The 13242-nt window shown below is 35.7% G+C and overlaps 2 protein-coding genes across 2 annotated transcripts; one reads left to right on the plus strand and one right to left on the minus strand.

The window, feature by feature from the left end:
* Positions 1-756: 756 nt before the first annotated feature.
* On the plus strand, positions 757-4886 carry LOC121422755 (galanin receptor 2b-like). Its single transcript, XM_041617937.1, has 2 exons — positions 757-1004; positions 3485-4886. Exon 2 carries the CDS (start codon positions 3528-3530, stop codon positions 4833-4835), a length of 1308 nt encoding a protein of 435 aa, XP_041473871.1. The 5' UTR covers positions 757-1004; positions 3485-3527; the 3' UTR covers positions 4836-4886.
* Positions 4887-5996: 1110 nt separating this feature from the next.
* On the minus strand, positions 5997-12152 carry LOC121406546 (BTB/POZ domain-containing protein KCTD17-like). The gene is made up of 3 exons (XM_041597557.1): positions 11833-12152; positions 10741-10888; positions 5997-7948 (listed from the first exon to the last, which is right to left on the minus strand). Exons 1-3 carry the CDS (start codon positions 12018-12020, stop codon positions 7520-7522), a joined length of 765 nt encoding a protein of 254 aa, XP_041453491.1. The 5' UTR covers positions 12021-12152; the 3' UTR covers positions 5997-7519.
* Between the last annotated feature and the right edge of the window lie 1090 nt (positions 12153-13242).

Genomic DNA, 13242 nt, shown 5'->3' on the forward strand with positions numbered 1-13242 from the left:
GAAGCAGTAAAATTTGTTTCGGGGACTTTATGATATTCTATTGGCATCCTGCCTACGTCACGCACTGGACTATACACTGTGCACGTACAAGCGTAGGCCTACGGATGGGGAGAGGCTTGGGAGACCCCGCCCCCTTCCCCAAAAAAAGCTTCCACGACTGATAAAAAAGGGAAAAGGAAAATAATAGATGGAAAATAGTTAAAATATGATTTTTCTTTGTTAAACTCTGTCAATAAAATTTTCATTAATTCCTCCTTTGCGACTATTACTAAATTCTGCCCCCCCCCCCTTTGTTTTCTTGGGGTTGGGGTATTCATTACGCAACTGATTTTGCATGTACAAAATGTACGAGAAACACTTTTCTGCTACTCTTTGAATATGAAAGACAGAAACAAATTGTTTTCGAAATTTATTTATTTTGGGCCTTGACCATGTTGCATGTTGACTACGCGTTGAAATTTTGGCAACTACCATGGTAACATGGCTCAGCAGCCAATCAAAATCAAGTTTACCCTGGTAGTTACCATAATTGCAAAGTCTTTATAAACCGGGCCCCGCTGATTGATCTTGTACTAGACGATGTACCTTGGACAAAGCCTTTATATTCTTTTGTTAATACTTTGAAATGAAAAGAGGCCTAACTTCGTCTCGAATGGTCAGTAAGAATCAATGAGGCAGCTCATAATAGTGTGTATATAGTGACAACATTTATAGTCCAATCTCACTCTGAACATCAGATCATTCAGCGGAGAAATGTGTAGGCCTATAGTCGTCTGACGCACCAATGACTATCGTCGTGCTCAAAATAATGTTGTAGGCCTATTAAACGCATAGTTCGGTTACATCTTGAGGGAGCACGCCGGAGAAAAGTGCTCCGTTTGGGTTTAATTTTTCTTCAAAAATAGCTTGAAATCAAACGTGTTATTTGATGACGTAACTTCAAAATCAATACAGAACGAGCATTTTAACAAGTCTTCGAATAACACCTTGACGTCTTAACACAGGTAATTATTCGATAGCAGATTAACCTTCTGAATTCCCGTCAATATTTTAAATTTTGTATGTTACGATATGATCTCATTCTATGTTACAATTTGAACATTTTCAGCTGCAAACAGTTTATCCGTGGAGTTGTTTATGGTTTACCGGCTTACTGAGCCGTCTGAGTGCAGGCAGTCTGCTCTAGTATTATCTTTAATTGATTTTAATTCATTTACATTTATCATAATTCGCATCGGGGGATTCAACAGTAAGTAGGCCTAAATGAGACATTAATTTTGACATAACCATTCGTATGTAAGAGATGTATTGGTTAGCGAGATGAAGTATTATCATCAAACCTTCACCAATATTTCACTTAATTTTTCTGTTCATTTTTTAAATAAACAACTGATTGTCTAAGGCGTCTTAATGCAAATATTGTGTACCAGCAAGGCAAGTTAACACTTGATGATGACTGTAATGTCGATGATGATATCAGAGAGTTTTTGCTCCAAGATTTACATCTTCCAGGTTTTAAAATTGATCATGTAGATATAATACTTTGAAACTTTTGGGATGGTATTTTTGGTTACACTTCGTAATTCCGAACGTTCGTAATTCCGAAGGTTCTTTATTCCGAAGGTTCGTAATTCCGAAACACGTGAATTGCCTATACTTCGATGTTCGTTAATCCGAAAACGAAAAAGGGTTCGTTAATCCGAGCATTTGTGGCGTTATTCCGAAAACGAAATAAGGTTCGTTGTTCCGAAGGTTCGTTAATCCGAAAACGAAAAAGGGTTCGTTATTCCGAAGGTTCGTTAGTCCGAAAGCGAAATAAGGTTCGTTATTCCGAAGGTTCGTTAGTCCGAAAACGAAATAAGGTTCGTTAATCCGAAAATTAAATGAGGTTCGTATTTCCGAAAATAAAATTAATTCATTTTGGTAACAACAACGGTGCTGTTCTTGCAAGATAACAGGATATTATGCAATGATAACTAACAAAAAATGATATATGTGTGTTGTGGCCAAAGCATGTATTGATTTAAGTGCACTTATATGCCAAAAAGGGAATTTTGGTGCAAACGGATATTTTCACCAATATCATCTGTGTAAAGAAGTTTTGTGTTTTGTAGTAATTAAGTTGAGCAAAGTTTTTTTTATTGATTTCTGTTGATAACATATATATTTAGGTTTTATTTTTCGCGAGAAAGCGTAGCAAGTAAGCGGTTTGGAAAAAAATTCAAATCTGAAGTTGTAAAACTCGCTTTTTGGTCAATTATGGACTTAATTACTGTTAAAAGGGCATTATTGAGATGTTGCGAGCGAATCACGAGCTCAAACTTTTGAAATTTCATGTACGCCTAATAAGACATAATAATAATAATAACATTGGTATTATTTACCAAGGCATTGTTTTTATTCTTATTACTAGCAGAAGCTCTTATTAAAAATGACATCCCCTCCCATTTTCAACGAAAACTATAGCTCCGCTTCGTGCTTGCATTATTTAACAAGGGCTTATGATATTATTATATATTTACTTTATTTTATAATAATTATTGGCTATTAGGAATTTCCTTTCAAAGAAAGAAAGAAACAAACAAACAAATCAACTTTAAAGCTGCCGATCCGGGAAATTATGGGTGAAAAAATTCCCCCCCCCCCATTGTTGAAAGTAAGATCCGCCGGTGGTAGCAGGGGGCACTTGTACCCCTAAAAAAATAACGGGGAAATGCTATTTTTCCAAAATGGAAAATTCCTTTTTTTCAAAGCAAATACTTTATTTAGAGTATACATTTTAGATTAATTTTCAGGAGAAGCTCTTATTAAAAATGACATCCCCTTCAATACAAATCCTATTATCTGGAGGTTACTCGCATGCGACCAACACACTTAATCCCCTAGCTGCATCTTTAAACCATTTGCTTGGGCAGCATTTGCTCAGATAAAATCGAAATTTAGCATATGTTCGATCCGGGCGCCTATTCTTAAATCAATACATGCTTTGGCCACAACACACAAATCGTTCGTTACTTTATCATTGCATAATATCATATATTATCTTGCAAGAACAGCACCGTTCTTGTTACCAAAATGAATTAATTTCATTTTCGGAAATACGAACCTTATTTAATTTTCGGATCAACGAACCTTATTTTGTTTTCGGATTTACGAACCTTCGGAATTATACGAACCTCATTTCGTTTTCGGATTAACGAACCTTCGGAATTACGAACCTTATTTCGTTTTCGGATTAACGAACCTTCGGAATAACCGAACCTTCGGAATAACGAAGCTTCGGAATTACGAATGTATGCGGTATTTTTACACTATATAATAAGCCTAATGTTTAGCCCATTTTCAAGAACCAAAATGTACTAGTACCATGCATGGATGGCTATATTCAAATCAAAATCGCTAAGCGTTCTATTTTCTTCCTCTCCTTGTTCTATTCCCCCCCCCCCCCTCTCTCTCTCTCTCCCTCTCGATCTTGATCACTCAGTTGACAACACCTCAAATCACGGGCTTGCAGCTATAGAGTAAGGATGCCCCCGAAAACCCGACTATTGGTCATGTTGGTGTTTGTCCTGTTGAAAGTCACAAAGTTTCTGCGTGTCGGAGCTCATCCCAACGAAACATTACAGAACAATTCAACCTTGCATGACTTGGGTCAACATACTCCGCTATCATCTGATCTTGATCCCTTTCAAATTAATCAAACCGATACATTCAGCAAGGGATCTGAGGAATATCTACCAACGACGAGCGATGCGACGCAGTTGGTCACAAATGAAGGATGGGAATGGTGGACTTACGAAATGACAACGGATCCTACTAAGGGTCTGTTAACCAAATCTCAAGGAGTATGGAATGAAAACAGTGCGGGTAGCATGGGGTTTTCGTGGTACTCAATCAATTGGTCTTGGGTAATCATCCTACAGCTCCTCTCTGCAGTCGTTGGCATCATTGGTAATTTCCTGGTTATCATTGTTTTATTTAAGCGTCGTCAGCGGAGCAGATCAACGGATACCTTGATAACTGGCCTGGCATGCGCAGACTTCTTAACTTCGGTGTTCCTCGTACCTATCCCGATGCCAGCGTACATTCCGAAAAACTGGATAGGTGAGATCTATTGTAGAGTTATCATCACACAAAGCTTACTTTGGGCATCCATAATGGCTTCAACATACCTGTTGATGTCTATATCTGTTGAAAGATATATCGCAGTTGTCTACCCTCTTCATTTTAAACGCTTGATCACTCGACGTCGTGTCTCAATTTTCATCGTCATCATTTGGTTCCTCTCTATCTTGTCTGGACTATTTGCTTTCATCGTTTACGGTGTAGACGCCGAAACGAACCAGTGTGCCGAGCAATATACATTCGACAACGCACAAACTATAATTGCCTACTACTGGTTCTGCCTTCGTCTAGCTCTTCCTTGTCTTACCATGCTCGTTACCCAGGTTCTCATCGCTCGTAACCTCAGTCAACAGTTCCGCATCTTCAAAGACGTTAACAATGCTACAAACATGACGAAAGGAAGCCAAGCGCCATCATTTCACATCGTGGCAAGAAACCGCGTTTTGAAGCTGATGTTGATTGTCATCATAATCTACATCGTGTGCTGGACACCAAACCAGATTGCCTTTCTTGGTTACAACCTTGGATGGGTTCCGGAATCTTATCTGAACAGTACCCTTCATCGATTTCTTACCTTGCTTGGATTCTATAACTCTTGTGCTAATCCAGTCATTTACACAGCAAGGTATCCTGAATTCAGGAATGCTCTCAAAGACATATTCACCTGCACTTCTGGCAAAAACGATCCTTTGTTTGAAAAGGTGTCGTAAAGCACTTCGAATACAAATTCTGACTTGGAAGTTTGAGGATTTAGCGTGCCGTAGATGGTAAAAAGTACATTAGGGTATTTTTAAGGCCTCCACAAGATACTCTACTTTTGGAGAGATGAGAAGGGGGATCTCTGATTTATGTTTTATAAATCATTCGACAAAAGACTTATCAAGTCTTGCTTCATTGTCAGTTGGAAATGAAAACACTGAGATAATAATTGGTTTGTTACTTTTTGAGAGATGTTTTATCAAAATCATTCATAAATCAAATACAATGTACAAATATTCAACAAGTCGCTAACATTCTTAATGACACTGTTTTTATGAAAAAGAATTGTGACATATATTTTTTAACATAAAATGTTTTGGGAAATAAGAAGTACGACAAATAGACATTAATTAGTCATGTTTTCAATGATTCTTTTTACATTTAATTTCATTTCAATTTGAATTTGAATGAAAAATATATCCTTTAAAATAACAAAATGATTAGACAGTAGACAATGCAATATCTCTGATAATTTCAATTGTTTTATAATGTGATAATTGCTTTTTTATTGATGTCTCATTGCTGTCGCCCGAAAGAATTGGCAAGTTTTCATTCTCTATTTCATTCCTGTTAATAATTTTCATACAATGTAAATAAATGCAGAGCAGAACAGGAATGTCTGGCCATATTGACATAATGTTTTGATTAACCTGACAAAAAGCAGTGTTTTTTATCTCTGTAATCAGGGTTTGATCAATGAAAATGTTTTTGCATTGGAATATTCACATTTCTCCATGTTGTTCATCCAGAGATAATTCAATTCCTCGTGCTAACTAGTTTTCATTTACTACAGCTAATATATACAATGTAATATTCATATCTACCTAAATCATAATTAGTATTACCTTTTAGTTTCTATACGTATCATTAAGATAAACAGCAGCAGCTGTGTGGTATCAATACTGTAGTAGTATAAGTAGCATTCAGTGGTAGTAGTAGTAGTAGTAGTAGTAGCAGTATAGTAGTCAGGTAGTAGTAGTCAGATAGTAGTAGCAGCAGCAGCAGTAGTAGTAGTAGTAGTAGTGGTAGTAGTAGTACTACTACTACTACTACTACTACCACTACCACTATAGTGGTAGTGGTAGTAGTAGTAGTAGCAGTAGCAGTAGCAGTAGTAGTAGTAGTAGTAGTAGTAGTAGTAGTAGTAGTAGTAGTAGTAGTAGTAGTAGTAGTAGTAGTAGTAGTATATTGTGTTGATGGAAGTTGTAGTCGATTTTATGAAGATGAGCATGCGCGCAATTATTCTCATCTTGTAAACAATAATAATTTAGTATAACTCACCGTTTAAAAAGACAATGGGGAAGGTAATTTTTTCTCGCACTGGTAAAAAAAATAAATGATCGATGTACGTAGATGATCAACAGAGATCAAGTTCGGGATGTACATATTTTTATTTGAGTTTGATCTCCCAAGGCATTTTAATCATACTAATTTTAACTGTAATATCTCTATGAAAATGAAGCCATCAATCTTTTAATTGTATGAATTGAATTGTATTGTATTGTACTGTATTGTTTTTATTTCATTAATGACATCGATGATTAATCGAACTGTTGACAAGAATATTTAGTTGGTATACTTCATTGAGTATCACCGCGAAACCACATTTGAACATGACATTGGGACAGTCAGGGGCGGTGAAACGTAATTTCGCTGGGGGGGGGGCAATTAGAGCAAAAAAGCGCTTATGATATGTCAAAATGAGCATGATGTTGTAAACGGATATTTTCATCATGATATTATCATCTGCGTGAATTAGTTTTGTTTTTAGTTATTTTTGAAGTGATATCTGATAGGGTTTATTTTATCCGCGAGTGATTGTAGTGAGCGAGCGGTTTTGAAAATTCAAATCTGAAAACTGGAAATTCTAAGCACTTTTTGTAACCAAGGACAGAATGAGTACGCGAAGCGAAAGCCAAAAATTGTGTGATTTTCTTACCCAAAATGTATTGTTTTACTTCAATAATAGTATTTCATTGTGAGAAAAGGCACAGTTCATTTTGGAAAAAGGGCACTTGAAAAAGACATGCATTTTTTTCCCTACATGGAATGATGGGGGGGGGGCAAGTGCGCCTCGGCTCCGCCGCCCCTGAGGAGAGTAGTCACATTTTCAAGATTTTGACCATATCAAATATTAACGAAAGGTTTTTTGATAATGAAAACGATGATGATGGGGAAAGTAGGAAGAGGTGTATGAAAATAAATGATAATTACTATTATGGTGGTGAATGATGATGATGATGATGGTGATGATGGTGATGATGATGATGATGATGATGGTGGTGGTGGTGGTAGTGGTGAAGATGATGATGATAAGATTGCGATGATGGGCAGATATTAATAAAATGCGATGATCGTGGCGATGGTTATAATATGATGATGATGAAGACAATGACGATGTCGGTGGAGGTGGTGATGTGATGATGAATTAGTATACTTAAATTATCTTAAAGACGCCTGATGTGCAAAAAATGATATTTTGTGAACGGAGTCTACATTTGTTCTTTGTTTTTTCTTTAATTTAACTAATATAATCATCTTTCAATCATTTCTTTTTAATTACTTGGGAGGGAATGAAGAATATTCACTAGTGTTATGTTTTTGCATCCTGTTCTTTTCCGTCTCTGACGCAATATTACACTCTAGTGAATATCCATTGTTGCCACAATGCCCGATATGCATCGGAATTTGTATAATTGTTAATACTGTGTGGCAAACTTGGCCAGTGGGTGTCTGTTGCTTTGAGCGTGAACCCAAGCATCCCAATCTCTAGGAACATCTTTGAGCGACCGAAACCCTCGGGTGTATTTGTTTGATCGTGAAACGCAGTTTCAAGAAATTCCAATCGCATGGAACCTTTTTCGATGTCTCCTTGAGGAGTAGTTGATAGTCCTTTAAGTTTTTTAATCAATATGCTTTCGAGACAAGATACCTTCCCGAGGGTCTCTTTTAAGCCGTATATTTTCCATCTATGAAACTCGTTTGCTTTGCTCCCTTCATGTTTCCAAACACCTTGACTCCATTGATTTGCATCTTGGAACGATCTAACCTGAATTTCGATTACCTAAAAAATGAAACGATAATTAATTAACGGTTAAAATTAACTTCAACCTATTCAAACAAAAATAAAGGGTATACTAATTTGTTTCCTCTACCTTTATTATAATCTTGCTGATAGTGTCACAACAAACGGCCGAATACGACATGCATTAGAACCCCCCAAAAGTTATTACTATGACCTATCATTAAAATTCATAATACATGTACCACTAATAAATTCAATTCTTTAGCAATGATTATGTAGGGATATAAATTACGTATATCGCGCGATGTCAACATTATTCCTTGTAATCATATAACGCTTTAATTCATATATTTATTTCGTTTTAAACACAAAGCATTCGCTGTTCTTCTGCCTGTCGGTTACGAAAACATACAATAATAATTATTGCAAGTATGATAGTACGAATACAAATCAAACTTCAATACGCCCGATAAGAGATTAACAAATTGCAAAAACAAAATATTAAAAGTAAACCTGACAAAAAGGCAAAGGTAAAACATACAGAAATATAAGCATGGGTGTCGATCACGGGGGGGTATATATCCCCCCCAATATTTCAAGTGGGGGATGGCCTGTACTATCATCCCCCCCCCCCTCCCCCCCCCCTCCCATAATCTAGGGTAGAAAAATTATGATAATGATGATGAAAAAAATGAAAAGTTTGATCATGATGATTATAGTGATGGTTATAGTATGCCATCAATCAGTTTGTTTCCCTCGCAATTTGTGTATATTGTTATTAAATAAAAACATTCTTTTCCAGGACTTTCAAACAGATGGGTGGAGGTTCAAGATGAAAAAGAATGAAATGTTTATGTATATGATATTTTTTAACACATGACATAAAAGGACCCCGACGAAAAATAACTTTTGTTGATATAGGGTGTTCCATCCCACTAGTGGTGAATAAATTAATTTTAATAAATCAATTAATTGAAAAGGGTGGAAAAATAAACGGGAGTAAAAGGGTGGCAAGATAAACGGGGAAAACCCCATGGACGTAAATCCCAGAGGGGTAGATAATATGATCATAATATATGATAATATGATCATATTCTTACAATTTTTAATAAGTGAAATCAATTAATGGTTTCAGAAAGAATGATCATAATTCATTTCTCTCTAAACTAAAGCGTATCTTCGGATATGAACATCGGATTTTTTTTCCATGTTATTCTCGTTATTGTTATGGACTTAGATAACTGAACTTGATTGATTTTTTCTTATTTTGGCAAAATATCTTTTTAGTTTGGAAAGGGGTGACAGTTTTGCATTCTATATGAGCACACTCATGCGGTACGTAAATTTCATTTAGCTGATATTACACACTGATGGTTCAAGAAAATGTTGGAGAAATATCATGACATGACAGTTGAGTTTTTATTGTTTTTATGTTTGTTTTTGTTTCATGCACTTATAAAGCATTTAAAACATGTTAAAATCCACGGTTAAAATCGTCTTAGGAATAACGGTAAGCCCGATTGCGCACGAGAAGCCACACAGTTTGTAATTTGTGCTAGTCTTAATTTAATTTGTCCGAATCTGCATTAAGGAGAAAAAAGATATTGCCAGTTGGGTTGATTTAAGAGAGAAGTTGTATACATCATGCTCAATAAACAGATCACTTTGTACATGGTCCAGACAATTTTTGCAATTTTTTCTTTCGTATGAGCTTAGAATAGGCTATAATACAAATTGAATTTTCAAAAAAATTATATAAATACAGTACACTGCAACAATGAAGGAATTTCCAAGAACACCGTGCATATCAATCACTCCCAAATGTCCTAACTTGTGATTTTAGTGGGGGGTAATGTTGAAAGATCGCCATCCACTAGATCATTGTGTCAATCATCCCCCCAACCAAGAGTACCGATCGACACCCATGAATATTATAGGAATAATCTTGGAGGCGGTGAATCAATAGACGTGTACTAAAGAGATTGAGAATTTACATTAAAGGAAACCAAAACCCAAGAAGAGAAGCAATCTTATTGGAAAGAGTAAAATGAGAGGAACAATTAAAAAAAAGTTCATCAAACTCGGTTAAGAAATAAGCAAGTTATGGGAATTTGAAAACTCTTGTTGTACTTTCTATGGGCATCCTCAAATTGGCAAACGTGCTTCAAAATGGCTGATTTTGTGGACAACTCTCCATTTGTTTTGTACACAAATTTTCAGATTTTCCTCATTATCATTTAAATTGCATCTTGCCTTCTTCTGAGCACAACATATATCATGGGAAAATATAATCCACACCATATAAGGTCAGGAGGAGATAATGTGAAATATGTAAAATAAAGGGGAAAATCTGAAAATATGTGTACAAAACAAATGGAGAGTTGTCCACATAATCAGCCATTTCGAAGCACGTTTGCCAATTTTAGGATCCACATAGTAAGAACAACATCACTTTTTAATCGTCCATAACTTGCTTATTTCATAACCGATTTTGATGAAACTTTTTTTAAATTGTTCCTCTCATTTAACTCTTTCCAATAAGATTGCTTCTCTTCTTGGGTTTTGGTTTCCTTTAAGGTTAGCCTTTTTGCATAAGTTTGTGTAAGGCTTGAATGGTATAGAGATAAATTTTCCGAGATTGGGCGAATATTGGGAGGACAGTAAATCATGTACAGTATTAAAGCGTTTTTCTTTCGAAATTTGTAAACTAGAATAACAAAGTCTACCCTCAATTTTACAGATTATACATTTACAATTATTATGTTTGATATATATAAATATATATATGTATATATATATTTATATTTATAAAGAAATAAAAAAAAATGTACCTCGGGATCTGGCTTTTGCAGCAATTGTCGAAGGGCATCACACATCGGTTCTATCTGGTAAAATTCTGCTTCTAATAGAAGCATATGAAGTTGTTTAAAATCTTCCGGAATACCCAGCGTTCGATTCCTTAAGAAGTTTAGAACGTACCTGTAAACATATGAGAATCATCATTCACTTTGTAATTATTGATGGTCTTGTGAATATTTTGTTACTGTTATAGTTTGTGGCAACGTTAAAGGGAATCTATTCGTGAGTTAATATTTGTGAAATGCATGAATATACCCCGGTTTATAAACCCGGGGAGAGGGGGCTTTCTTCTTGCTCCTCGTGTTCTTATTATACTTCAAAGTGATTATGCATATTTTACCGTATGTATAATTATACACATGTCATATATACATATATACATATGATATATACATATACTATATATGTATATGTATATATATATATATATATATATATATATATATATATATATATATACATATATATATATATATATATATATATATATATATATATATATATATATATATATATATATATATATATATATATATATATATATATACGATATTATTATTATATAACGATGTTATTATTTCAGTTCTTGTCATTGTGAGCTTTCTTGTATGCATCCCAGAAGAAGACGTATTATGTTTGACGTCGAAAATTTGGACTTCAAAATAAACTCAGTTGGAACTAAGTACTATGCATCACCACTTTGCCTCATTAATATATATATATATAATATATATATATATGTATAGTACTATATCTATATCTACTAGTATTTACATATCTTGATCCAGGTTCTCGATAGCCTGAACGGCAGCCCGTCCTAATCAAACTCTGAATACCAACCACTAGCGTACCTAAGGGGGGGGCAGTCTGCCTGACGAGTCACAACTCATGCAAGGAACGTAGACCTGCCCCCCCCCCCCCGACCAGGTTTTTTTTGCTTGTCAATTTTTTTGGTGGACGAATTTGCCCCCCCCCCCCTTGGAAAATCCTTGTTACGCTACGGCACTGATACACCCCCACCCCCCCCCCCCCCGACCGGGCCCGTTTCCTATGTATACACCTACCTGAAAAGTTCACCATCCCTGTCGATAAGATAATGGCCTTTGGCATGGTCTCTTTTTGCCTCAATTCGGCCACTAAACATCCCTCCCAGCATCGAATCTGTGAATGATGTCAATGTTAAAACGGTGGTCGTGTACTCCACCCCTCCAACGCTGAGTGTAACGTAGTCTCCGGGTTCGAAATTAGTCATTTTTCTAGGTTCATAGACTGTTCATTAAAATAATGCATGCACTTTAACCTGATTGTGCGATTAAGCCCGAGCTTAAGAGCTCTATATTATGTAGACCTATAAAAGATTGTTATAGGGCTGTTTATTTCTCAATAAGCAATGATCAGGAAAAATTCCATCAGTACCATGTTGATAGTATACATGCCTATATCCTACCACGTTGTAATCAACGATAGACTTTTGACCCAACATGTATATCCGAGAGTAGGCGCATTGTTTACGTGCATCTTTTGTTTTCGTAGTTTATTAATAATTAGTTTCGATCATTTAATCTTTATATTTTGTTTTTTATGGTTGGTTACTGCTTCAGTGTTGAAGTACCTTGAAAACTAGGGGGGTGTAACAATATTCTGACACAAACATTCATGTCAAACCGATCATTTACAGACGCAATACCTCGACTCTCCCCCCCCCCCCAAAAGAAGATAATTTATATATAATTTGTATACATACATATATATATTATATAATATATATTATATATAATATATATATATATATGGAGCGTTGTGGCCCAGTGGCCGGATTAGTCTTCGGACTTTGAAACAGAGGGTCGTGGGTTCGAATCCCAGCCATGGCGTAATTTTCTTCGGCAAGATATTTATACATATTGTGCTGCACTCGACCCAGGTGAGGTGAATGGGTACCCGGTAGGATTTTTCTTGAACGCTTAAGCGCCTATTGATATGGCGGCTTATACAGCCGGTGTAACTGATATCAAGTATCAAAGCGCAGTTGAGTATATGCACCTCTGAAACCAGTTGGGCAACGGGATATCCTAACTGGAACCAGTTGGATAAATGGAAATGACTTCCAACTGGAAATGATTTCTAACTGGAACCAGTTGCAATACTGGAAATCCTAGATGGAACCAAGTTGGTAACTGGAGATGACTTCTAACTGGAAAGATCTGGAAATGAATTCTAATTGGAACGGTAACTGGAGATCCTAACTGAATCCAGTTGGGTAACTGGAAATGATTTCTAATTGGTTTCCAATTGGAAATTTTCCAGTTACCCAACTTGATCCAATTTAAACAAGTTAATTTGCATATATCCTGCCGGTGTGGACAGATTAATGTTTTATGAGATTCATCATAATTTACAATGTATCTATTAAATTTTTTTCAATTTGAACTACCACAATTTTTTCAGATAAGTGTTTAGAATACTTAGCAGTGAAA

The sequence above is a fragment of the Lytechinus variegatus genome, chromosome 1 (genome assembly GCF_018143015.1).
Source record: "Lytechinus variegatus isolate NC3 chromosome 1, Lvar_3.0, whole genome shotgun sequence".
NCBI classification, from domain to species: Eukaryota; Metazoa; Echinodermata; class Echinoidea; order Temnopleuroida; family Toxopneustidae; genus Lytechinus; species Lytechinus variegatus.

Excerpts from the sequence above, each read along its gene's own strand:
- LOC121406546 (XM_041597557.1), bottom strand. The coding sequence starts at position 12,020 with ATGACTAATTTCGAACCCGGAGACTACGTTACACTCAGCGTTGGAGGG. Across the intron at positions 10,889-11,832 it reads AGGGATGGTGAACTTTTCAG|GTACGTTCTAAACTTCTTAA; the intron begins GTAGGTGTATAC and ends ATATGTTTACAG. Across the intron at positions 7,949-10,740 it reads TGCAAAAGCCAGATCCCGAG|GTAATCGAAATTCAGGTTAG; the intron begins GTACATTTTTTT and ends TTCATTTTTTAG.
- LOC121422755 (XM_041617937.1), top strand. The coding sequence starts at position 3,528 with ATGCCCCCGAAAACCCGACTATTGGTCATGTTGGTGTTTGTCCTGTTG.